General features: G+C 47.5%; 1 protein-coding gene across 2 annotated transcripts in view; it reads right to left on the reverse strand.

Annotated features, from left to right (window-relative positions):
* The window catches only part of LOC140717645 (malate dehydrogenase, cytoplasmic-like), a 59,223-nt gene extending 32,508 nt beyond the window's left edge, over positions 1-26,715 (reverse strand). Inside the window, exons 1-5 of one of the 2 annotated variants that reach the window (XM_073031256.1) lie at positions 26,670-26,702; positions 23,738-23,960; positions 22,864-22,962; positions 13,338-13,434; positions 899-1,074 (exon numbers count right to left, since the gene is read on the reverse strand). In XM_073031256.1, the coding sequence (XP_072887357.1) occupies positions 899-1,074; positions 13,338-13,434; positions 22,864-22,962; positions 23,738-23,743 (378 nt within the window). In that variant the 5' untranslated portion in view covers positions 23,744-23,960; positions 26,670-26,702. Of the gene's footprint in view, positions 1-898; positions 1,075-13,337; positions 13,435-22,863; positions 22,963-23,737; positions 23,961-26,669 lie in introns of both variants that reach the window. The other variant, XM_073031257.1, reaches the window with a different exon arrangement.
* Positions 26,716-27,731: the final 1,016 nt, after the last annotated feature.

Below are 27,731 nucleotides of genomic sequence, written 5' to 3' on the forward strand. Positions count from 1 at the left end.
TTGTCACGTGAAGACCGTTTGACGGCTCTGGGCCTGTATTCACTGGAATTCAGAAGAATGAGGGGTGACCTCATTGAAACTATTGAATGGTGAAAGAGTGGACGCTTCCAATAGTGGGAGAGTCTAAGACTAGAGGACACAGCCTCAGAACAGAGGGGTGTCCTTTTAGAGGGAAGATGAGGAAGAATTTCTTCAGCCAGAGGGTGTTGAATCTGTGGAATTTGTTGCCACAGGCGGCTGTGGAGCCAAGTCTTTATGTACATTTGAGGCAGAGGATGATGGACTCGTGATTGGTCAGGGCATGAAGGGATACGGGGAGAGGGCAGGAGATTGGGGCTGAAGGGAAAATGGATCAGCCATGGTGAATTGGCGGAGTAGACTCGCTGGGCCAGAAGGCATAATTCTGCTCCCGTATCTTATGAAAGGAAAGCAGGGCGGTGTGGGAAAAGCTATTGGAAGTTAGAGAAAGCGATGTTCATCAGTCTGGAGGTTATCTGGACGGAGTTGCTCCTCCAACCTGTATGTGGCCCGGTTAGTTTTATTTACCTCAGCCCATCGTCCCTACAGGGGCACAGGCCGCTGACGGCACCTTTCCCGAGTCCCCTGACCTGGGCTAGTCCTTCAAGTTCTCCCCAAGGGTAGCCCACCTTCGAAGACCCTTCCTCTCCCAGTCTTTGGAGCTTCTGTTGGCGTTCCTGGGTTTTTAACGGGATAGGATGGACAGTCCCGAGCCCAATCCGCCTTCTTTCGCAGCCGGACGTGGGATCGTCCATGGTGAATTTCCTCATCACCATGGTGACGTTTATAATTACTTTGGCACAGCATCGTGGGCTGAAGGGTCATCTCTGGTGTCTGTGTTGTATGAAACACTGAGTGGGGGTAAGAAAACGGCTCCTACCTTGACTGTTTTCTTGGCGTACGCGTCCAAGGCGCGGCCATGAGCTCGGAACCTCAGGGCGTTGGCCTTCAGAAGATCTGCCCGCTGCACCCCTTCCTGCGCTGGCAGCGAGTCGAGCAGCAGGGCAACGTCTGCCTCCCTGAAGCCCACCTCCTCCCGGTGCGTCACCGTCACCCCTGCAAGGACAGGGGACACCCGTTCAATTGTCCGCAGCCGAGAGGCTTGGCCGTGTGATTTCCCTGCCTCCCGTCCCCACTGGCATGACCATGATACCCAAGCTCAGAATTAGACTATTCAGCCCATCATTCCACCACGGCTGATTCATCATCCCTCCCAACCCCATTTCCTGCCTTCCCCCTGCACCCTTATGAATCAAGAACCCATTAAACCTCCATTCCACACCCACCCGTGGCAATGAATTCCACAGATTCAGCGACCTCCTCATCTCTGTCCTGAATGGACGTCCTCGTATTCTGAGGCTGCCCCCTCTGGTCCCAGACTCGCCCCACCACAGGAAACATTGTCTCCGTATCCATCTATCTAAGCCTTTCAGTGTTCGGTAGGTTTCAATGAGAATTCCACCACTACCCCTCCCGAGCCATTTTTCTAAGCTCCTGCGTGTACAGGCCCAGAGCCAGATATCAAACCTTTCATTCCCAGGTTAACTCTCGTAAACCTCCTCTGGACTTTCTTCAACACCAGCTCATCTTTTCTTGCATAGGGGCCCAAGACTGCTCACAACACTCCAAGTGTGGTCTGGCCAACGCCTTATAAAGCCTTGGCATTACATTCTTTGGTGAAAGGAACAACAGTGCGGACTATTATTTAAACATGGAGAAGGTTCAAACATCAGAGGTGCAGAGGGGCTTGTGCAAGACCTCCAGGAGGTTAATTCACAGGTCGAGTCTGAGGTAAAGGAGGCAAATGCAATGTTGGCATTTATTTCAAGGGGAATAGAATATAAAAACAAGGAGATAATGTTGAGGCTTTATGAAACACAAGTCAGGCCACACTTGGAGTATTGACAACAGTTCTGGGCCCCGTATCTCAGAAAGGATGTGTTGTCATTGGAGAGAGTCCAGAGGAGGTTCACGAGGATGATTCTGGGAATGAAAGAGTTAACACGTGAGGCATGTTTGGCAGCTTTGGGCCTGTACTCACGGGAATGCAAGGGCGGGGGCGGGGGATCTCATTGAAACCTACCGAATGTTGAAAGGACTAGAATGGGTGGCTGTGGGGAGAGGATGTTTCCTACAGTGGGTGGAGGGGGGATATCCAGATCTAGAGGGGACAGCCTCAAGATTGAGGGGTGACCCATTAGAACAGAGGCAGGGAGGAACTGGTTTAGCTGGAGAGTAGTGAACCTGTGGAATACTTTGCTACAGACTGCGGTGGAGGCCAAGTTCATGCGTATATTTAAGGCAGAAGGTGATAGTTTCCTGATTGGTCGGGGCATCAAGGAGTATGGCGAGAAGACAGGTGTAAGGGGTTGAGTGAGATCTGGGAGCAGCCATGATGGAATGGTGGAGCAGACTCGATGGGCTGAATGGCCTAATTCTGCGCATATGCCTTACGGTTTCTATCCTTGCTTTCGTATTCTAGTCCTCTCAAAATGAATGCTAACATCGCACTTGTCTTCCTCACCACCGACTCAACCTACAAGCTAGCCTTTAGGGAATCCTACACGAGGACTCCCAAATCACTTTGCGCCTCCGATTTCTGAATTTGGTCCCCACTTAGAAAACAGTCCACATCTTTATTCCATCTGCCACTTCTTTGCCCATTCTCCTGGTCTGTCAAAGTCCTTCTGTAACCTCTCTGCTTCCTCAACAGTAACTACCTAGTTTGACATCGTCATCTGCAAACTTGGCCATAAAGCCATCAATTCTGTCATCTAAATCGTTGACATATAACGTGAAGAGAATAAGGCTAGATGCAGGAAGATTGTTTCCGATGTTGGGGAAGTCCAGAACGAGGGGTCACAGTTTAAGGATAAAGGGGAAGCCTTTTAGGACCGAGATGAGGAGAAACTTCTTCACACAGAGAGTGGTGAATCTGTGGAATTCTCTGCCACAGGAAACAGTTGAGGCCGGTTCATTGGCTATATTTAAGAGGAAGTTAGATATGGCCCTTGTGGCTAAAGGGATCGGGGGTATGGAGAGAAAGCAGGTACAGGGTTCTGAGTTGGATGATCAGCCATGATCATACTGAATGGCGGTGCAGGCTCGAAGGACCGAATGGCCTACCCCTGCGCCTATTTTCAATGTTTCTATGTATTTCTTCAGGATCCTGGCGATCCTTCCAGAAACCACGGAAATATAGAGAAGACAGGAGGTAGCAGCAGATTCCTCCTCATTTGTTAGGTTACCTGGTTTATCTGTAAGAACTGGAATCTGATTGGATAAGGACCAACCAATCAGGAGGGATAGACTACGGGGGTGTAAGTACCACTAGACTAGACTTACCCAGACATCATTGCTGAAGGAGATGGCAGAGTTTGTCATTGAGACGTCGGTTATAATTGATACTTGCGCCTGGGTTGAAGCCCGGGAAGAGTTTGTTAGTTTGTTATCCCCTTTGATTCAAGAGCCTGATGGCTGAGGGGTAGTAACTGCTGCTGCACCTAGTGGTTTGAGTTCTGAGGCTCCTGTACCTTCTTCCTGATGGCGGCAGGGGGAAAAGGGACCATGGGGGAGGTATGACCTGTTCAAAAGTGACGGGTTGCATCTGAACCCGAGGGGGACCAATATTCTCGTGGGCAGGTTTGGTAGAGCTGTTGGGGAGGGTTTAAACTAATTTGGCTGGTGGGGGTGGGAACCAGAGTGAAGGGACTCAGAATAGGATGGATGGTGAAAAAAGCAGAGGTAGTATTCAGTCAGACTGTCAGGAGGGCAGGCAGGTGATAGGACGTAATTGCGGACTGCAGGGGGAGTATCGGTAATTTAGGGATGCAGAATTAAATAGGGTAGCAAATACAGTACATTTGGTCCTCCTAATCCGTGGGGGATTGGTTCTGAGACCCCCCCCCCGCGAATACAAAAAAAACGGATGCTCAAGTCCCTTACTTAACCTGTCTCAGTGCGGTGGTCTTTAGGACCCAGCGGAATGCCGGACCTTATTTAACCTGTCTCAGTGCGGTGGTCTTTAGGACCCAGCACAACGCCGGACCTTATTTAACCTGTCTCAGTGCGGTGGTCTTTAGGACCCAGCGCAACGCCGGACCTTATTTAACCTGTCTCAGTGCAGTGGTCTTCAGGACCCAGCGGAACGCCGGACCTTAGTTAACCTGTCTCAGTGCAGTGGTCTTTAGGACCCAGCACAACGCCAGACCTTATTTAACCTGTCTCGCTGCGGTGGTCTTTAGGACCCAGCGGAACGCCGGACCTTATTTAACCTGTCTCGGTGCGGTGGTCTTTAGGACCCAGCGGAACGTTGGACCTTAGTTAACCTGTCTCAGTGCGGTGGTCTTTAGGACCCAGCGCAATGCCGGACCTTATTTAACCTGTCTCAGTGCGGTGGTCTTTAGGACCCAGCACAACGCCAGACCTTATTTAACCTGTCTCAGTGCGGTGGTCTTTAGGACCCAGCGCAGCTCTGAATCCACAGTGTTTCTGTTCACGAAAGCAATCACGATCACGATTGAAAATAAGGTGGAAGTAATTACGCGATCGGAAAGAGGTGAAACGCCATCCGTCATTGGAAAAGCATTCGGCTACAGTCGGTCAACCATCGGAACAATTTTAATGGCGCACGTGAAAGGCCCTGCCCCGATGAAAGCTACAATTATTAGTAAGCAATGCAGTGGTTGAATTATTGAAATACATACATTTCTTAAGTGTTTTATATGCATAGAAAGGGAAAATATGTACTATATACTAAGACAAATGTTTGACTATCTGACGCTAAATAATACCAGATGTACCTGTTCCGACTTCAAATTCGACTTAAAGACGGACTCAGGAAAGGAACTCATTCATAACCTGGGGACTGCCTGTACTTTCAAGTCATCTCTAGATTACTTATAATAACTAATATAATGTAAATGCTACGTAAATAGTTGTTATACTGTATTGTTTAGGGAATAACGACAAGAAAACAACCAGTGCTGGAGAGAGAACTTCCGGGTTTTCCCGATCCGCGGTTGGTTGAATCCACGGATAAGGAGGGCCGACTGTACAGTGTTCAAATGTTCTATCTCAACACACAGAGTACAAGAAATAAGGTGGAGCAGTTTGTTGCAATTTTACAGATGGTCGGGTATGATGTTGTGGCCATCTCTGAAACGGGGCTGAGGGATGGTTTTAGCTGGGAGCTGAATGTCCAAGGTTGCATTCTCTATCGGAGACATAGGAAGGTAGGCAGATGGGGTGACGTGGCTCTGCTGCTAAAGAATGGCAAAAAATCAGTAGAAAGATGTGACACGGGATCAGAAAATGTTGAATCCTTGTGGGTTCAGTTAAGAAACTGCAAAGGTGAAAGGACCCTGATGGCAGTTATATCCAGGCCTCCCACAGGAAACAGATAAGGCGAGTCAAAAGGGCAACGTTATGATCGTCATGGGAGATTTCAACATGCAGGTCGATTGGGAAAATCAGGTTGGAAATGGATCTCAAGAGAGTGAGTTTGTTGGTTGTGATGAGGTGTTGTTTTTGGAGCAGTTTGTCATTGAGCCGACTAGGGGGATCAATTCTACTCGATTGGGTATTATGGAATGAACCGGAGGTGATCAGGGAGCAGAAGGTCAAAGAACCTTTAGGAGGCAGTGATCACAACATGACTGAGTTCAACGTGAAATTTGATGGGGAGAAAGCAAAGTCTGACGTGGCAGTATTTCAGTGGAGTAAAGGAAATACCAGTGGTATGAGAGAGGAGTTGGCCAAAGTAAATTGGAAGGAGATACTGGCAGGGATGTCAGCAGAGCAGCAATGGCATGAGTTTCTGGGAAAAATGAGGAAGGTGCAGGACAGATGTATTCCAAAAACAAAGAAATACTCAAATGGCAAAATAGCACAACCGTGGCTGACAAGGGATGTCAAAGTTAATGTAAAAGCACAAGAGAGGGCATACAATGAAGCAAAAATTAGTGGGAGGAAATTCAAGTGGTTCAAATCAGCAAAGGAAGCTGAAGCGTTTGTGGCAAGTCTTCCGGCCATCCAGTCATCTTCGGAACCCGATCGGACCTCCTAAAATGGTGGATAAGTACTCCTCATATTAAAATTACTTTCTCTGGACTCGGAATTCACTTGAATCACTCAGACATTATTCATTGAAACTTTAAGGGCTGTTGACAATCTCTCCCGGGATTTGGTGTGTGTGTAACCTATTTTTATTCTTGTATAACTTTACCTACAGAGTTCTACAACTAATTCTAACTTGTTTTGGAGGTTCGAAGTCTTTAGTGAAGGCCTCCCTGTTTGTCGGTTCACAGTTCAACTGCTGATTTATTTTTCCTTTGTTTTAAATATTTATTTATTTTATCTTTTTCTTTTCTTCACCCCTTTTTTCTAATCTCTGAATTTTTTTCTCCCTTCTCTGTAAATGGTTGATAAATACTTGTCTTGAATTTATAATTTTCCCCTTCCTCTTCTTTTTTCTTTTTCCTTCTTACCTTTTTTTTCCCCTTTCTCTTACTTTATTCTTCTATAATTTTTCGCGGGTAGGTTAGTTTTGGTTTTCTTCCGATTTTCTCTGTATTAAGTTGTATATTTCTGCAGAAGGTGTTCTAATCTGTAGTTATGTTTTCTAGTGCATAAACTAGTTATTATTTGCTATAGTATTTATACGGAACTGTTGTTAATGACACAGATCTGGAAGTTGTATTTGGGTTAATTTTTTTGGTAGAGCTAGCTACTTGTTTTGGTAGCAGTCTAGTTTTGGGTTGTGCGGGTGGGGTAGATTTTCCAGTTCCAACATCTCTTTATTGCTTAGGACATGTTTATATTTTGACCTTACGAATCTATGTTTACATCTCTGCTCCCAGACTGCTATTGTACTGCTTGATTTTTTATATGCCTGCTGCCTTTTATGCATTAGTAATTGATAATGGCTAGTGCACTTAAATTCGTGAGCTGGAATGTAAAGGGATTGAACCACCCTGTTAAAAGGAGGAAGGTATTCTCACATATTAAACAACTCAAAGCTGACATTGCTTTCCTCCAAGAAACTCATATTCGTTGTTTTGATAACTCCCGGCTTCTGTCAAAGTGGGCGGGTCAGCATTTTCATTCATCCTTTGCCGCTAAAGCTTGGGGAGTTTCCATTCTTATTAACTCAAATATTTCTTTTGAACTCCATAATAAAATATCTGATACAAATGGCCGTTTTATTATTGTTTCTGGTAAACTATATAACACTAAAGTTGCACTAGCAAACCTGTATGCCCCCAACTTTGATGATGTTAACTTTTTTGAACGGTTTTTTTTCCTCACTACCAGACTTAAACTCATACTCTCTTATATTGGGTGGTGACTTCAACTGTTGGTTGGATCCTAAACTGGACCGATCGTCCTCTGTTACCAGATCACCTACTAAATCTGCCTTAGCTATTCAATCGTTTCTCGCTAATTTTGGTATCTCTGATATATGGCGTTTCCTCCATCCTACGGAGAGAGATTATTCTTTTTTCTCACATGTTCACCATACCTTCACTAGAATTGACTATTTCCTACTCGATAACCAACTTATCCCATTTGCCCACTCTTGTGACTATCAGAGTATACTGATCTCTGACCATGCCCCAATTACCCTCTCTCTGAACTTTCCTGGTCTCCCTCAGAGGAACAAACACTGGCGGTTCGATTCAACTTTACTATCGGATGATGATTTCATAAAATTTATTAAGGACCAGATAACCTTTTACTTTAACACTAATACATCACCTGAAGTGCCATCCCAGATTGTTTGGGATGCCATGAAAGCATATCTGAGGGGTCAAATAATCTCTTACACAGCAAATCTCAATAGAAGATCCCGTGCAGATCGATCAGACCTCATTAACCAGATTAAAGATTTGGATCAAATATATGCCCAAACTAAGAACCCTGAATTATACAAGAAGCGCATTGAACTCCAAACTAAATTTAACCTTCTGTCCACTCAACCTGTCGAACGCCAACTTCTCGAAAGCAAGAGCCGCTTTTACATTCACGGGGATAAGTCTGGTAAATTCCTAGCCAATCAGCTGAGGCGTTCCAAAGCCAAACAACATATTACAAAGATCCGGAAGGAAAACAGAGACTTTACATCGGATCATTTAGAAATTAATGATGCATTTAATAATTTTTATTCTCGGCTTTATTCCTCTGAATCCCTGAATGACAATATCTCTGTGGATCAATTTTTACAGAATCTGAATATCCCCTCACTTTCATCTGATTTCAAAGCCAAACTCAATGCACCTATATCACCAGAAGAAATATCTTTTGCAATTTCTGCACTGTCCTCAGGGAAATCTCCTGGACCTGATGGGTTCCCTGTGGAATATTATAAATCATTCTCCTCACTTCTTTCTCCTCAGTTACTTTCAGTATTATCTGACTCGTTTAATTGCGGCAAATTGCCACCCTCTTTCAATGAGGTATCTATTATTCTTCTTTTAAAAAAGGGCAAAGACCCAACAGAGTGTTCCTCGTACAGGCCGATCTCTCTGCTCAATGTTGATGTAAAGATCTTAGCTAAAGTGTTGGCTCATAGATTAGAAACCGTTATTCCCTCCATTATCTCTGATGACCAAACAGGCTTTATTAAAAACCGTCTCCCTTTTTTTAACATTCGGCGTCTATTTAATATTTTATACTCAGTCCCAGCTGGGACTCCTGAATGTGTTATCTCCCTTGATGCGGAGAAAGCATTTGACCGTATAGAGTGGAACTACCTTTTTGCAGTCTTAGAAAAATTTGACCTCGGCCAAAGTTTCATCTCTTGGATCCAATTGCTGTACCTGTGTCCTACTGCTTCTGTTCTAACTAATTTTCAGAAATCCCAAGTATTTAATCTCAAACGTGGCACCCGTCAGGGATGCCCCTTAAGTCCCTTTCTCTTTGATTTGGCTATAGAACCTCTGGCGATAGCATTTCGAAAATGTCCTGAATTGACCGGGATTTGGAGAGGGGGTGTTGAGCATAAAGTCTCTCTCTATGCTGATGACTTATTACTCTTTCTCTCAAATCCGTCTACATCCTTACCTCTAATGTTTTCACTTCTTGACCAGTTTAGCCAGATCTCTGGCTATAAACTCAACTTACATAAGAGTGAACTTTTCCCAATTAATAAAGAAGCACAAGAACTAATATTTCGTGATCTCCCTTTTAAAGTAGTCCATAATCAATTTACTTATCTTGGAATTACAGTCACAAGGAAGTTTAAAGATCTCTTTCGTGAAAACTTTGTCAATCTTTCATATGCTATAAAACAGAGTCTGGTACAATGGTCACCTCTATCTATGTCCTTGGTAGGTCGTATTAATGTTGTTAAAATGTATGTTCTCCCCAAATTTTTATACTTATTTCAATCTATCCCAATTTTTATTCCTAAATCTTTTTTTGATTCCTTAGACTATTATTTTGTCATATCTGTGGCAGAATAAGCACTCTAGAATTAATAAAATCCACCTCCAAAAATCTAAAAAAGAGGGTGGTATGGCTTTACCTAACTTTCGCTTATATTACTGGGCAGCTAATATACGTTGTGCTGCCTTCTGGTCTTTCTTCCACGGTCAACCCGAGTGCCCTAACTGGGTGGCAATGGAGTTGAGCTCCACTAAAGAATTGTCTATATCTGCACTTCTTGGCTCTGCACTCCCTAGCAGTCTGCCCAGATCAATAGCTAATCCTCTGGTTAGACACACTGTGCGTATATGGGCTCAGTTCAGGAAATGCTATGGTTTCCAGGGGTTTTCCGTTTCTAGCCCTGTCGCATATAATCACCTTTCTTTACCTACTACGTACAATTCAGCATTCCATGTTTGGTACAGGAGGGGCATTAGACATTTTGAAGATCTCTTCATTGATAATCGCTTCACTTCTTTTCAGCAGCTCTCCGTTGAGTTTGACCTGCCTAACGCTCACTTTTTCAGATATCTCCAAATCCGACACTTTACTGCTCCTTTAATTCCTAACTTTCCTGAAATGCCTGCGAAAAATGCTATGGACCTATTTCTTTCCATTAATCCACTAGGTAAAGGTTTAATTTCAATTATCCGAGATAAACTAGCAGCCTTACGACGGGCCCCTGTGGATAAAATTAAAATGGCCTGGGAGCAGGATTTAAATATCTCCTTATCCGAGGAGAGCTGGGACTCAGTTCTCAAATCGGTTAACTCAATCTCCCTTTGTGCTCGCCATTGCCTCTTACAGTTTAAGATTGTCCATAGAGCCCATATGTCTAAATCTAAACTATCTCGATTCTACCCTGGCATTAGTCCGCTCTGTGATAAATGCAAGAGGGGCGTGGCCTCTCTCATCCATATGTACTGGTTCTGTCCTAGCTTGGAGAAATTCTGGAAAGATGTCTTCACTACATTATCGGGTATTCTGAATCAGCACCTAGAACCTAACCCCTTAATTGCTCTGTTCGGTTTTTGGGGCGAGACAGATTTATGTCTGGGTCCGACCAAATGCCGAATACTATCCTTTGCCTCTCTCCTGGCGAGACGCTTGATCCTCCTTAGATGGAGAGATGTTGCCCCGCACACTCATGCGCAATGGCTTAACGACATTATGGCCTGCTTGGACCTCGAAAAAATTCATTATTCAGTTCTTAATTCGGATCTAAAGTTCCATAAGGTCTGGGGACCTTTTATCGAGTACTTTCATAACCTTCCTCTTGACTAGGGTTTTTTTTTCTTTTTTTTTCTTCTTTTCGGTCCCTTGCTTTCAGCTCCCTTTTTTTTTTCTGGTAGTAGGCATTATTACCCTCTGTTACTAAGTGTATTCACAGTCTGGGAGTTTGACTGTCCGGACTTATACTCTTTATATTGTGTGGTGGTTGGTCTGGAGTTGTTGTTGTTTTTTTCTTGTGTTGTGGGGCTTGGGGAGGACACTAAGCTCATTTGTCTTTAATTTAGGTGCTTTTTTGTTAAATTCTCTTCCTTTGTAGCATATTGTTATTGTATGCTTAATCTTGCACTGTATTAATGCTCCTCATTGGGATTTGGGGTTTTTAATTTTGTAAAATGTTTTGAAAAACTAATAAAAAAGTAAAAAAAAAATAAAAAAATTAGTGGGAGGACAGGAGATCGGGGAGCTTTTAAAACCCTACAGGGAGCAACCAAAAGAATCATTAGGAGGCAAAATATGAAACGTGACAGTAAACTGGCAAACAATATCAAAGTGGATAGTAAAAGCTTTTTGAAGTATTTAAACAACAAAAGGGAGATGAGAGTGGACATAGGACCGGAGAAATAATATGTGGGACAAGGAGGTGGCAGATGAACTAAATGAGTATTTTGCGTCAGTCTTCACTGTGGAAGACACTAGCAGTGTGCCAGATGTTGAAGGGTGTGAGGGAAGAGAAGTGAGCGCAGTTACTATTACAAGGGAGAAGGTGCTCAAGAAGCTGAAAGACCCGAGGGTACATAAGTCACCCGGACCAGTGGAACTCCACCCTAGAATTCTGAAAGAGGTAGCCGTAGAGATTGTGGTGCCATTAGTAATGATCTTTCAAAACATATTGGACTCTGGAATGGTGCTAGGGGACTGGAAAATTGCAAATGTCACTCCACTCTTTAAGAAAGGCGGAAGGCAGCAGAAAGGAAATTATAGACCAGTTAGCCTGACCTCAGTGGTTGGGAAGATGTTAGAGTCAATTATTAAGGATGAGGTGATGGAGTACTTGGTGACACAGGACAAGATAGTAGAAAGTCAGCATGGTTTCCTTCAGGGAAAATTCTGCCTGACGAACCTGTTGGAATACTTTGAGGAGATTACAAGTAGGATAGATAAAGGGGATATAGTGGATGTTGTATATTTGGACTTTCAGAAGGCCTTTGACAAGGTGCCACACATGAGGCTGCTTACCAAGTTAAGAACCCATGGTATTACAGGAAAGCTACTGGTGTGGTTAGAGCATTGGCTGATTGGTAGGAGGCAGCGAGTGGGAATGAAAGGATCCTTGTCTGGTTGGCTGCCAGTGGCTAGTGGTGTTCCGCAGGGGTCGGTGTTGGGACCACTTCTTTTTATGCTGTATGATCAATGATTTAGATGATGTAATGGATGGCTTTGTTGCCAAGTTTGCAGATGATACGAAGATTGGTGGTGGGGCGATAGTGTTGAGGGAACAGGTAGACTGCAGAACAACTTAGACAGATCAGGAGAAAAAGAGAGTGGCAAATGAAACACAATGTTGGAAAATGCACGGTCATGCACTTCGGTAGTAGAAATAAATGTGCAGACTATTTTCTAAACGGAGAAAATCCAAAAATCTGAGAATCAAAGACACTTGGGGTGTCCTTGTGCAAAACACTCTAAGGGTTAACTTGTAGGCAGATTCAGTGGTGAGGAAGGCAAATGCCATGTTAGCATTCATTTCAAGAGGTCTAGGATTCAAGAGCAGGGATGTGATGCTGAGGCTTTATAAGGTATTGGTAAGGCCTCACCTTGAGTACTGTGAACAGTTTTTGGACTCCTCATCTAAGAAAAGATGTGCTAGCATTGGAGAGGGTTCAGAGAAGGTTTACAAGGATGAAAGGGTTATCATATGAGGAAGATTTGATAGCTCTGGGCCCATACTCGCTGGAATTTAGAAGGATGGGAGGGGGGGAATCTCACTGAAACCTTTTGAATGTTGAAAGGCCCAGACAGAGTAGATGTGGAAGGGATGTTTCCCTTGGTGGGGGAGTCTAAGATAAGAGGGCACATCCTCAGGATAGAGGGGCGTCCATTTAAAACAGAAATGCGGAGAAACTTCTTTAGCCAGAGGGTGGTGAATTTGTGGAATTTGTTACCACAGGCAGCCATGGAGGCCGGGTCATTGGGTGTATTTAAGGCAGAGATTGATCGGTTCTTATTTGGACAGAGTTTAGGGACAGAAGGTCGGGGAGTGGGGCTGAGGAGGGGGGAAAACGGATCAGCCATGATTGAATGGCAGAGCGGACTCGATGCGCCAAATGGCCTAATTCTGCTCTACGTCTTAGGGTCTTTTGGTAAAACAAAGCCCATTCCTCCCACCCACCCATGCATACACAGAGTAAAGTCTTCCAACCCCAGGACAAGTCTCTAGGCCTCCAAACAACCTGTAGACTTTTGGCCACCGGGCTCGTAGATCCAGGGCTTCGGCCATCAGCCTTTTGGTCTTTTACATTTGGACTAGCTGACGAGGGGTCCCCGAACGAGAGCCGCCACACACTCCAGCGCCTACCGAGCACGGCCACAGCGTTCAGGAGAACGACCCTGAACGTGAGGCAACAAAACAACCACAGCAAAACGTGCCCTGTAACAATTACCTCGAAGGAGTTCGAAGGCGCAGTCTTGCAGTTCCATCGCCAGCCCGGCCAACGCTTCCGCCATCGAGGGGCCATCCAACAGCGCCAGGACAATTGGCTGCAAAAGCAACAAGGAATCGTTTAGCGTACGAGGAGTGTTTGAGCGCCTGTCCTCGCTGGAGTTTAGAACGGGAGGGGTTGGGCGTGTCTTTGCAACCTATTGGATATTGAAAGGCCTAGACAGAGTGGGTGCAGAGAGGATTTTTTTTTATATCGGGGGAGTCTAGAACCAGGGGGCACAGCCTCAGAAAAGAAGGACGTCACTTTACAACTGAGATGAGTAGGAATTTCTTCAGCCAGAGGGTGTTGAATCTGTGTTTTACATTACCACAGGCAGCTGCGGAAGCCAAGTCATTGGGTATAGATTATTAAAGGCATCAAAGGTTACGGTTGTTCTAGTCAGGAATGGTAATGGAGACAAGCTCCCACTATCTATTAAATGCTGCCAATGGCGTGCACCTCAATAGCCTCTGACAACCAAGCCCAGCTCCCGGCCTTCACGTGTGGCATAGCTACCAGGCCCGGCGGAACCGTTTCTACTGACAGGAGAAGGGGCAAAGGCAGGTCACTGGCAGCTTAAAACCAGTCGCTTCGGGCAGACAGGGCTCGTCAGCCTGTGGTTGGCAGCTCATCTAGGAGAAGGAAAACTCTGATCTCGAACCTCCGCTGTACTCGCTCACGGTGAACCCCGAGGGAAAAATCCGGAGCTGGAGTCCCTGGAGAGGTGGGAGCTCGCTAAACGGGAAATGGCTTGCTCTCCACATCTCCTGCCGAGGCCTGCGTATCTAGCCACAATATCCACGGTTGACCGTGACCAAAGGAGGCCTCGCACTCACAAAGGTGACGGGGAGAAGGCAGAAGAATGGGGGCCGAGAGGGACAATAAATCAGCCGCGATGGAACGGCGGAACGGACTCGATGGGCAGAAGGGCCTCATCCTGCTCCGATGGCTTTTGGTCTTCGGTGGTCAAGCGCTTGGGCGGGAAGGATACGCGGCAACGCAGGCTGAATGACAAAATCGCGGACGGCAAGACTGGCGGGTGCCCGTCAATGACTGTGACAATGCCGCAAAGGAAAATGTTGCTGGAAGGACTCAGTGGGTCAAACAGCGCTGAGAAGATTTTACTTGTTCTCAAGGATTCCCTCGACCCTCTACAGATAGGGAGAGTCCTGACAGGTTGTACCGCGGCCTGAAACGGCGACCGGACGGGTGGTACCTGCAGAGAGCGGCAAACGCTGACCAGCCTCATTCCTCGCAACCCATTCCCACCATGCTGTGCTTCAGGAAGGCTGACAGTATCACCAGGGGCGCCCGCTACCCCCGGCAACTGCGCGGGATCGGGAAAGGCTGCAAGCTCGATGTCTGCCATCAAGCACGTCTTTGAAAGGCGGTGTCCATCACCGAGGACCCCCACCACCCAGGACGTGCCCTCTTCTCACTGCTACCGTCAGGAAGCCTGAAGGCACACGCTCGGCGATTCAGCAACAACTTCTTCCCCTCCGCCATCCCATTTCTGAATGGACACTGAACCCATGAACTCTACCTCACCACTTTTTAAATATATATTTCTTACAGCATATTCTATGTATTGCACTCCAATGCTGGCAACAAATTTCACAACGTATATCAGCGATAATAACCCTGATTCTGATTCGCTCCCCTTTTCCTTCTTTGACCTTCCCGGAAAAAATGCAGGAGCTCGAAAGCCCGGGCGAGCAGAATCAAGAAAATCCTCTTCCCCACTGCTGAACCCGATCAGCTCCTTCACAACACCTTCCTAGAGGTGCCACCACGTTCTCCGACCCTCAATTCCACCGCTTCCGTTATTGTCGCTCTAGCATTGCTCTCTGTACTCGGTCAGCAGCACAGGCCTTGTGGCCCACAGCGTTCTGCCGACCTTTCAATCTGAAATCTACCGAAAATCAATCTGACCCCTCCCCACGATGTAGCCCTTCATTGTTTTTATCATCCATGTGCCTACCTTAGAGTCCCTTAAATGTCCCTAACGTATCTGTCTCTGGGAGCCGGCCAGATTCGAACCCTAGTCCACTCGCCTTGAGGAGGTTACAGCAGGACATCGACTGGATGCAAAACTGGGCTGAGAAGTAAACCCAGATAAGTGTGAAGTGGTTCATTTTGGTAGGTCAAATATGATGGCAGAATATAGTATTAATGGTAAGACTCTTGGCAGTGTGGAGGATCAGAGGGATCTTGGGGTCTGAGTCCACAGGACACTCAAAGCTGCTGTGCAGGTTGACTCTGTGGTTAAGAAGGCACATGATGCATTGGCCTTCATCAACTGTGGGATTGAGTTTAAAAGCCAAGAGGTAATGTTGCAGCTATATAGGACCCCACTTGGAGTACTGTGCTCAGTTCTGGTCGCCTCACTACAGGAAGGATGTGGAAACCATAGAAAGGGTGCAGAGGAGATTTACAAGGATGTTGCCTGGATTGGGGAGCATGCCTTATGAGAATAGGTTGAGTGAACTTGGCCTTTTCTCCTTGGAGTGACGGAGGATGAGAGGTGACCTGTTAGAGGTGTATAAGATGATGAGAGGCATTGATTGTGTGGATAATCAGAGGCTTTTTCCCAGGGCTGAAAATGGCTAACACGAGAAGACACAGTTTTAAAGTGCTTGGAAGGAGGTACAGGGAAGATGTCGGGGTATGTTTTTTACAGAGCGGTGAGTGCGTAGAATGGGCTGCCGCCGATGGTGGTGGAGGCGGATACGATTGGGTCTTTTAAGGGACTCCTGGATAGGTACGTGGAGCTTAGAAAAATAGAGGGCTATGGGTAACCCAGGGTAATTTCTAAAGTAAGGACATGTTTGGCACAGCATTGTGGGCCGAAGGGCCTGTATTGTGTTGTAGGTTTTCTATGTTTCTATGTCCAGTGTGGATGCCTCTACACCACCAGTCGGCAGGTGATAGGTGGAGGAGAAGGGCTGAGGAGGGAGGAATCTAATAGGAGAGTTAGGTGACTCTACTGATTAGGAGAATGCCTGCTTGTCACCAGCCTCAATGTCTCTCCGGTGACTTAGATCACAGTCACAACTCATTTATATTAAAATATTGCTGCCTGGGCCCAAGATTTAATTTATCTTTAGTTAATTTGGAGCCTTTTGAGCCGCAGTGCCCAGAAACGCACTGAGACTGGCATGGATAGAGGAATGGCTGAGAGGCAGGAGGCAGCGAGCTGGAACAAAGGGGGCCTTTTCTGGTTGGCTTCCGGCAACTGGTGTTCCTCAGCAGTCAGTATTGTTTGCGGATGATACCAAGATAGGTGGAGGGGGGGGGGGGTCGGTAGTGCTGAGGAAGCGATGCGATTGCAGCAGGACTTGGACAAATTGGAAGAATGGGCAAAACAGTGGCAGATGGAACAGTGTTGGGAAATGTACGATGATGCATTTCGGTAAAAGGAACAATAGTGTGGACTGTTATCTAAATGGGGAGAAGGTTCAAACATCAGAGGTGCAGAGGGACCTGGGCACATTCTCCTTGTATGTGGGATAAGACATAGGAGTGGAATTAGGCCATTTGGCCCATCTAGTCTGCTCTGTGATTTCACCATGGCTGATCCATTTCCCTCTCAGCCCCCAATCTCCTGCCTTCTCCCCGTATCCCTTCACACCCTGACCAGTCAAGAATCTGTCAGCTTCTGCCTTGTGACTCGGCCTCCACAGCCACCTGTGGTAACAAATTCCACACAGATTCACCGCCCCCGGCTAAAGAAATTCCTCCTCATCTCCGTTCTGTCCTCTGGTCCTAGACTCCCCCACCACAGGAAACACCCTCTCCACATCCACTCTATTTGTGTCCTCTGGTCCTAGACTCCCCCACCACAGGAAACACTCTCTCCACATCCACTCTATCTGTGCCCTCTGGTCCTAGACTCCCCCACCACAGGAAACATCCTCTCCACATCCACTCTATCTGTGTCCTCCGGTCCTAGACTCCCCCACTATAGGAAACATCCTCTCCACATCCACTCTATCTGTGTCCTCCGGTCCTAGACTCCCCCACTATAGGAAACATCCTCTCCACATCCACTCTATCTGTGCCCTCTGGTCCTAGACTCTCCCACCATAGGAAACATCCATTCCACATCCACTCTATCTGTGCCCTCTGGTCCTAGACTCCCCCACTATAGGAAACATCCTCTCCGCATCCACTCTATCTGTGTCCTCTGGTCCTAGACTCCCCCACTATAGGAAACATCCTCTCCACATCCACTCTATCTGTGCCCTCTGGTCCTAGACTCCCCCACTATAGGAAACATCCTCTCCACATCCACTCTATCTGTGTCCTCTGGTCCTAGACTCCCCCACTATAGGAAACATCCTCTCCACATCCACTCTATCTGTGTCCTCCGGTCCTAGACTCCCCCACTATAGGAAACATCCTCTCCACATCCACTCTATCTGTGTCCTCTGGTCCTAGACTCCCCCACCACAGGAAACATCCTCTCCACATCCAGCCTATCTGTGCCCTCTGGTCCTAGACTCCCCTACCACAGGAAACATCCTCTCCACATCCACTCTATCTGTGCCCTCTGGTCCTAGACTCCCCCACTATAGGAAACATCCTCTCCACATCCACTCTATCTGTGCCCTCTGGTCCTAGACTCCCCCACCACAGGAAACGTCCTCTCCACATCCACTCTATCTGTGCCCTCTGGTCCTAGACTCCCCCACTATAGGAAACATCCTCTCCACATCCACTCTATCTGTGCCCTCTGGTCCTAGACTCCCCCACTATAGGAAACATCCTCTCCACATCCACTCTTATCTGTGTCCTCTGGTCCTAGACTCCCCCACCACAGGAAACATCCTCTCCACATCCACTCTATCTGTGCCCTCTGGTCCTAGACTCCCCCACCACAGGAAACATCCTCTCCACATCCACTCTATCTGTGTCCTCCGGTCCTAGACTCCCCCACTATAGGAAACATCCTCTCCACATCCACTCTATCTGTGTCCTCCGGTCCTAGACTCCCCCACTATAGGAAACATCCTCTCCACATCCACTCTATCTGTGTCCTCTGGTCCTAGACTCCCCCACTATAGGAAACATCCTCTCCACATCCACTCTATCTGTGTCCTCTGGTCCTAGACTCCCCCACTATAGGAAACATCCTCTCCACATCCACTCCATCTGTGTCCTCTGGTCCTAGACTCCCCCACTATAGGAAACATCCTCTCCACATCCACTCCATCTGTGTCCTCTGGTCCTAGACTCCCCCACTATAGGAAACATCCTCTCCTCATCCACTCTATCTGTGTCCTCTGGTCCTAGACTCCCCCACTATAGGAAACATCCTCTCCTCATCCACTCTATCTGTGTCCTCTGGTCCTAGACTCCCCCACTATAGGAAACATCCTCTCCACATCCACTCCATCTGTGTCCTCTGGTCCTAGACTCCCCCACTATAGGAAACATCCTCTCCTCATCCACTCTATCTGTGTCCTCTGGTCCTAGACTCCCCCACTATAGGAAACATCCTCTCCTCATCCACTCTATCTGTGTCCTCTGGTCCTAGACTCCCCCACCACAGGAAACAACCTCTCCACATCCACTCTATCTGTGTCCTCTGGTCCTAGACTCCCCCACTATAGGAAACATCCTCTCCACATCCACTCTATCTGTGTCCTCTGGTCCTAGACTCTCCCACTATAGGAAACATCCTCTCCACATCCATCCTATCTGTGTCCTCTGGTCCTAGACTCCCCCACTATAGGAAACATCCTCTCCACATCCACTCTATCTGTGTCCTCTGGTCCTAGACTCCCCCACTATAGGAAACATCCTCTCCACATCCACACTATCTGTGTCCTCTGGTCCTAGACTCCCCCACTATAGGAAACATCCCCTCCACATCCACTCCATCACGACCTTTCACCACTCGATAGGTTTCAATGAGGTCACCTCCTCATGGATACACACCCAGAGGTTTCAAACGCCCCTCATATGGGAGGCCGTTTAATCCTGGAATCATTTTCATAAGCTCCAAGACCCGGGCCTCTATACCCACTTGCACAATTGGATCCTGGATTTCCCAGTCAGTCCGGATTGGCAAAAGCACCTCCACAATCTCCAGCAGCACAGGAGCCCCCTGCTCCTATGTCACACCTATGACTGTGTGGCCAAGTACAGCTCCAACGCCATACGCAAGCTTGCTGATGACACCACTGTTGTGGGCTGTATCAACGGCGATGATGAATCAGCGTACAGGAGGGCGATTGAAACACTTGGCTGAGTGGTGTCGTAACAGCAATCTCTCACTCAATGTCAATAAGACCATGGAACTGATTGTAGACTTCAGGAGAGGGAAACCAGAGGTCCATGAGCCAGTAATCATCGGAGGATCAGAGGCAGAGAGGGTCAGCAACTTTAAATTCCTGGGTGTCACTATCTCAGAGGACCTGTCCCGGACCCATCTCACAAATATAATTGCGAAGAAAGAACGACAGTGCCTCTACTTCCTCAGGGGTCTGTGGAAGTTCTGCATGTTGTCAAAAACTGTGGCAAACTTCTACAGATGTGTGGTGGAACCTGGTGTTGGAACACCAATGCCTTTGAGCAGAAAATCCTACAAAAGGTAGTGGATTCGGCCTAGTCCATCATGGGTAAAGTCCTCCCAACCTTTCAGCACATCTACATGAAACAGTCATAGGAAAGAGGAGACCCCCACCTCTCTTCTCACTGCTGTCGTCAGGTAGAAGGTACGGGAGCCTCAGGACTTACCACCAGGTTCAGGAACAATTATCACCCCTCAACCATCAGGCTCCCAAACAAAGGGGATAACTACACTCACTTAAGGACTTGTTTATCTTGATATTTCATGCTCGTTATTTATTGCTATTTATTCATTATCTGCATTGACCCAGTTTGTTTACAGTTTACAGATCCGGTTTACAGTTACTATTCTATAGATCTGCTGAGTATGTCTGCAGGAAAATGAATCTCAGGGTTGTACATGGTGACATTTCTGTACTCTGACAATAAATTTTACTTTGAACCCTCTGCAATGTCAGCACATCCTTTCTAAGGTGAGGGGCCCAAAGCTGCTCGCAATAGTCCAGGTGGGGTCTCAGCACTGCTTCATAAAGTCCTTGCTTTTATATTCTAGTCCTCTTGAAATGTGCTTTGAGTCATGCTGAGAGAAATTAGAAGAGCGTTCGCTCACAAGTTCAAAGTTCATTTATTACCAAAGTACTATGTACATGTCACCATATACTCCCCTGAGATCCATTTTCTGGTAGGCAATCTCAGTAAATATAATAGAATTTTATCAAAAACCATATATGGAATCTTAAGTTTTATTCATTATGGATGGACTGTGCCTTTAAGAACCACGTCTGTAAGACAGAGAGAGACAGGGGCCGTTAGGGAGGATGGGGGGGAAGGGATGGAGGTAGGGAGGAAGGCAGGTAGGGAGGATGGGGAGAAGGGAGAGAGGAAGGATGGGGAAGGGAGGAAGGATGGGAGGGAGGAAGGAAGGAGAGGGGGAGAGAGAGAGAGATTGAGATAGAGACTGAGAAGATAGAGAGATAGAGAGATTGAGATAGATAGAGAGAGGGAGAGAGAGAGATAGAGAGAGAGAGCGCACTACATGATGGACAGCTGGTGTTCAGCTCAATGATATTTAAACAAGCGTCACTGCTTGGTTCACAGGACACAGGCGCATGAAGGCTGGTCGCGGAAACTGCCACTGAACTTTTAAGTACCCACAAAGGGCGGGGCTGAAGATCGAGTAAGAGTAAACGATCTGTGACTATTAGTGCGTGTAAAGAGCGACCCTGAGGAATCTACCGGTGTGTCTAACCCTTGCCTGGGTTGGTAGATTATCACTTGAAGACAGCGCTCCTAAATTGGTCACATATGGCTGGCTTGGAAGATTTGGAGGGAAACGAGGAGGATCGACGACACGTGTTTATTCAGATTACAAGTCACTTCAGTCCTGTGCATCAGAACCGAACTTTTCTTACAGACCATCGTAAGACTGTAACTCTTGCCACCTGAGCTTGAATAAGTTTGGAAACTTTATTTACACCTATATATGCATAACACCGTTAACTCTTGATTTACCCGGTTTAAGTTACTATATTACGTAGTTACTAATATAACAGTGATTTGTTAACAGCAAAACCAGACTCTAGGTATGTTGTATTGCTGCCGATAGTTTTACAGGGTTGTGTGTACTGTACAAAGATTGACAGACGCCAGTCTGACAGTGAAAAACTGAGTTTGAGAACTTGAATTGTAAAGAGTTCTTAAAAGTGAGCCGTAGATCATAGAATCAGTTTGGAACTGTGATGAGTGAAGTTATCCACGCCGGTTCAGGAGCCTGATGGATGGAGGGTAATAATTGTTCCTGAACTTGGTGGTGTGGGACCTGAGGCCCACCTGTAGTGGTGAGAAGAGAGGATGGCGGAGGCTGTGGGGGAACGACAAAAGTTTGCAAACGACAGAACAGCGGTCCGCCGCGTCAGCAACGACGACGAGACCTCCCTGCAAAGTGCCGCTGGTTAATCTGTCCTGCACCTGACAATATTTAACTTATGCACTTTCGTTTGTTATTTACGAGGGCTTCCTCTGCCGATTTTATCCTCACCTTCGTAAGCTGTCGTGTCACAAACGAGAGAGAATCCGCAGACGCTGGAGTCCAAGCAACACGAACAAAACGCTGGAGGAACTCAGCGGACTGGGCAGCATCTATGGAAGGAAGTTCAGTTGACGTTTCGGGCTGAGACCCTTCGGAAGTGTGTCAGCCCGAAATGCCAACTGTACTTCTTTCCATAGATGTCCAGCGTTTTGCGTGTGTTATGTGTAGTACTGTGCTTTACACCCTGGTCCGCAGAAACTTTGTCTCATTCCTACATACATTTTCCAGGGAGGGGGAGCTCCTCTGGTGGCGGGTTTGTCGTGCTCCGCCCAGGGGAAACTCGCCCACCTTTGGTCCCCACCAGTCTCCCAGCTCTCCAAGTAACTGTTTGCGCACGCCCCCCCCCCCCCCCCAGGTGCACTGCTCCGGTGGGCGAGCTGCACCAGGCGAGGGTAGGGAGGGAGGGGGGGGAGAGAGAGAGAGAGAGAGAGAGAGAGATGGATGCTCGTGGGGAGTGAAGGGCGCAGCGAGGCGCAGAGGGCGTCACAACCATCCCCCCCGCCAGCCGTGACAAATTCTCCGGACCACTGCATGGAGATTTTTGAGGCTGAGGGAGTGGAACTGCCCCCCTGTATGTCGGCTCTCTCGCTGTAAAACTCCTCCCGCATAGGGTTTCTGCCCAGATGAGCCGCACAGACAAATGTTATTGTCGGAAACGATGGACAACCAACCTGTGGATATGTACAGGTATGCGATAAACTTGACTTGCCTAAATGTGCTGAATGGTGGGGCGGACTGTACCTGTGCTGGGGTGGGCTCCCTGCAGAGTGAGAGAATGGAGGGAGGGAGGCGGAGGTGATGGACTGGCTGTGCTGTACTTGCCTGCTGTCTCCCGTACACCTCTCCATTGGCGATGCTGTACAGCAGGGAGTAGGCGGCCCGCCCAGCGGCTCCCGTCACCGACACCTTCACTGGCGCAGCCTGCAAAGGGATGTGCGGGTCAGAAGCTGAGCATGGCGGCGAGACCCGGCAGCCAGGAGCTTTCCCCCTGCGCCTCCACGACCTTCCGGCACTCACCCCACTTCACCACTGCCTCCCCACTTACCTCCTCTGTCGCAGGCCATTCAACCCCTCTACTCCCCCTAACAAGATACTGAATATTGGTTTCTATCAGCTTACAAGAGTGCGTTTCTCCACTCTTGCTGAAGATCAGACCGCATTTTGTGCGTCACGAACGCAGGAAAGCCGAGTCATGGCAAAGGGCCCACAAACCTTTCCCTTGCCGCTGTGCACGTCGAGATCGTAGAGAGAAAAAGAAGAGGAAACCGGGATGTCATGGGCATGGAGGAAATGCAAAGGCCACGACGAGGCAGGCTGGGAGAATAGCACAACGCTTCACTGTACAGGCGACCCGGGTTCAATTCCTGCCGCTGCCTGTAAGGAGTTTGTACGTTCTCCCCCAGTTTCTTCTGTCCGGTAGGTTAATTAGTCATTGTACCGGGATTAGGCTAACTCAGGGGGCGGGGGCGGGGGCGGGGGTGGGCTTGGCAGCGTACTCCCTCGCACCCTGCGGGAGGCAAGTGCAGGTATCGTGTAGGCAGTGCGGCACACGGCAGCAGTGCTCTTTTGGATCTGGTGCTATTTTAACTTAGTTTTTTAATTTAAGGCACAATTAGGGTTTAGGGCAATGGATAACAGAGCGACTATCACCCGTCGCCAGATACTGCTACAATACAGAGATCGCCCAAAAACAAACCTTCATGAAGATCTGGTTAGATCGCGCGACCTCGGCTTGCTGAGGGAATCGGGCCTGCAGTCCTCAGAGTTGCCTGATGCTGGTGGCCGGAGGTGGGGGCAGCGTAAGCGGTGTGCGAGGAATCGGAAGCGAGGCGAGCGGGCAGGAGTCCGTGCTAGCCCTAGCCGGCCGGCCGGCCCTCCCATCCATTCTGCTCTCCAATGGACATTAAATTGGACTACATCTGTGGCAACAAAATACTCGGCGGGAGTACTGAAACGGACTTTTCCCCCCAAGCCATCAGGCTACCAACCTACTGACCTCTGCTCTGCCTATTGTCTTGTTTATTATTTATTGTAATGTCTGCACTGTTCTGTGTACTTTATGCATCCTGGGTAGGTCTGTAGTCTAGTGTAGTTTTTGTGTTGGTTTACGTAGTTCAGTGTAGTTTTTGTATTGTTCATGTAGAACCATGGTCATGATAAACATCTTGTTTTTACTGTGTACTGTACCAGCAGTTATGGTCGAAATGACAATAAAAAGTGACTTGACTTAACTTCACATAGCCAGGGCCCTGGCAGAGATATTTAAATCACCCTTAGTGACTGGCGAGGTACCGGAGGATTGGAGGACAGCCAATGTGGTTCCGCTGTTTAAAAAGGGCTGGAAGTGTAGACTGGGAAATTATGGGCAAGTGAGTCTGACATCAGTAGTGGGAAAGTTATTAGAAAGTATTCTGAGGGACCGGATATGTAAGCGTTTGGATTGACAGGGACTGATTACGGATAGTCAGCATGGCTTTGTGCATGGTAGGACCAACCAAACTTACAGAGTATTTTGAGGAAAGTGGATGTTGTCTACGTGGACTTTAGCAAGGCATTTGACAAGGTCCCACATGGGAGGCTGGTCAAGAAGATTCAATCGCTCAGCATTCAGGGTGAGGGAGTAAATCGGATTAGACATTGGCTTTGTGGGAGAAGCCAGAGAGTGGTAGTAGAGTGTTGCCTCTCTGACTGGAGGCCTGTGACTAGTGGAGTGCCACAGGGATTGGTACTGGGTCTGTTGTTGTTTGTCATCTGTATCTATGATCTGGATGATAATGTGGTTAACTGGATCAGCAAATTTGCAGATGTCACCAAGACTGGGGGTGTAGTGGACAGTGAGGAAGGCTATCGTGGCTTGCAGAGGGATCTGGACCAGCTGGAAAAATGGCAGATGGAATTTAATGTAGGCAAATGTGAGATATTGCACTTTGGTGGGACCGACCAGGGTAGGTCCTACATCGTGAATGGTAGGGCACCGAGGAGTGTGGTAGAACAGAGGGATCTGGGAATACAGGTCCATAATTCATTGAAAGTGTCGTCACAGGTCGACAGAAAGCAAATTTTTGGTACATTGGCCTTCATAAGCCAAGGTATTGAGTACAGGAGATGGGACGTTATGTTGAAGTTGTTTAAGATGTTGGGAGTATTGAGTGCAGTTTTGGTCACCTACCTACAGGAAAGATGTAAACAAGGTTGACAGAGTACAGAGAAAATGTACAAGGATGTTGCCACGACTGGAGGTCCTGAGTTATAAGGAAAGATTGAATAGGTTAGGACTGTATTCCTTGGAATGTAGAAGATTGAGAGGAGATTTGATAGAGGTATACAGAATCATGAGGGGTATAGATAGGGTAAATGCAAGCAGGCTTTTTCCACTGAGGTTGGGTGGGACTACAACCAGAGGCCATGGGTTAAAGGCTAAAATGTAAGATGTTGATGGGGAACCTGAAGGGAAATCTCTTCACTCAAAGAGGTCATGAGAGTGTGGAGCAAGATGCCAGCACAAGTGAGTACGTGCAAGCTCGATTTCAATGCTTAACAGAAGTTTGGATAGGTACATGGATGGTAGGGGTGTTGTCCCGGTGCAGGTCGATGGGAGTAGGTGGTTTAAGTGGATTTGGCATGGGCTAGATGGGCTGAAGGGCCTGTTTCTGTGACTCAACTGCTCACATTTTGTGGCAGACGTCTGACTGAGGACGTTATAGGTTGGGTTCAGGGTTCAGCAGTCCGTTTATGGCTGCCACTCTTCTCTGCATAATCTGGGGAAATCGCACAGCAGCATTAAAGAGGGCTAGATTCTCCTTGAAAATGTTATGGTGGCCTTCTAGACCTGTTTTCATCCATATCACTCAGCTGTTCTGCATGATCTCCTGAATTTGTAGTCAGAATTGTTTAAACAGGTGTGTGTTTAATATATTTTTCAAGTTACTGTTGAAAGAGTCAACTATTTAATTTACTGAGCAGCTGGGGTCACATGGGTCAGATAAGCTTGCCAGTTTTGTAGAATTTAACTCGCGTTGCAGTATCAAGAAACACATTTCCCTAACTCTAGCTCCAGCAGCAAACTCCTGATTTGGTTTAGTGAAGGGGTACACCTCAAGCCCAGTACGGTGGGAGATGGGGGGGCAAATGCAGACTCCTACTGCTCTTCCAAGTCTGGTACAACTTGCAGCCAATCGTACACCAGAGGGCGACATTCGGCCAATCATGGGGCTTGATTCAGTACATAGCCAATCAAAACCACATGCGCCCAATCACAGGGGACAAATTGCTCAGCGTGCGGCAGTTGGCAACAATCAAGTGGTGTCGAACAGAAAGTAACCAATTGCGCGAAGAGGGGGCAGAGAATAGCCAATCATAAAATAGAACCGGATCTCCCAGCCTCCAATCACACGTAGGTCACAGGCCTCGGTGAGGTGATTGACGTCCCGGGCGACCAAACAGCTGACGAAATGCCAGCGACGGGACGTTCCCCGCTCCCCAGAGCCTCGGGCCTAAACCGCGGTCAGCAGTCTCGCTGCAGACGGCTGGTCAGCGAGTTCTTGCCCGGCTCGGCTCGGTCGCAGCCACGACCGGGACCCCCGCCATTCCGTTAGGACCGTGTGAGGGCCGCCTGAAGACGCACTCACCATCGCCGCGACGCCGAGTGGCTGACCCCGCCCCCTGGCGACTAGCTCCGCCCCTGACAACGGAACCCGCCCGTTTAGGCCCCGCCCCCTCGCTGGGATTTAAAGGGACCACACACCACCTTTCCAGATGTGGGTCGTTTCCTTGTGCCCTCCTGCAGAGGCTGTGGGTGGGGTTTTGCAGCCTCGTTGTTGGCCCCCTGTACTTCCCCTCGCCCTTACCCCATTCACCAGCTTTGTCTGAGAGCTCTCCAGCGAGCAGTGATCAGAACCAGGCTTATTATCGCCGGCACATGTCATGAAATCTGTTAACACGATAAATAAATATAGAGAAGAAAAGCCGAATTACAGTAAATATATAAATATATAATCTGTCAAGTCGTGCAAAACCAGAAATAAAAAAAATATAGTGAGGTAGTGTTAATCGGTTCAAGGTTTATTTAGGAATCGGATGGCAGAGGGGAAGAAGCTGTTCTTGAATAGTTGAGTGTGGGTCTTCAGGTTCCTGTACCTTCTCCCTGATGGTGACAGGGAATGAGAAGAGGGCCTGTCCTGGGTGATGGGGGTCCTTAATGATGGACGCCGCCCTTCCGAGGCACCGCTCCGTGAAGATGTCTTGGATTCTACGGAGGCTGGTGCCCATGATGGAGCTGACTAATTTTATGTTTCTGCAAATTACTTCAATCTTACATAGTAACACCCCCCCCCCCCATACCAGACGGTGATGCAGCCAGTCAGAACGCTCTCCACAATACAGCCGTAGAAGTTTTCGAGTGTTTTGGGTGACAAACCCAAACTCCTCATGAAATATGGCCGCTGCCTTGCCTTCTTTATAGCTGCATCGAGATGTCAGGACCAGGTTAGGTTAGGTCCAGGTGAGAGGCTGTTATAATCCATTTGCCCGGAGTTCTGAAATCAGTCCTAACACTCGCCACTAAATGCAAGTTAAAAACAAATCAGGTAATCTGAAATATGATGGAAATACACAGCAGGTCAGGGTTGGTTTGTAATTTATCTATTGGAATTGGAATATGAATGAGTAAGGCAGAGTTAGTAAGTTTATAG

Source organism: Hemitrygon akajei, chromosome 28, assembly GCF_048418815.1.
Source record: "Hemitrygon akajei chromosome 28, sHemAka1.3, whole genome shotgun sequence".
In the NCBI taxonomy this organism is placed as follows: domain Eukaryota; kingdom Metazoa; phylum Chordata; class Chondrichthyes; order Myliobatiformes; family Dasyatidae; genus Hemitrygon; species Hemitrygon akajei.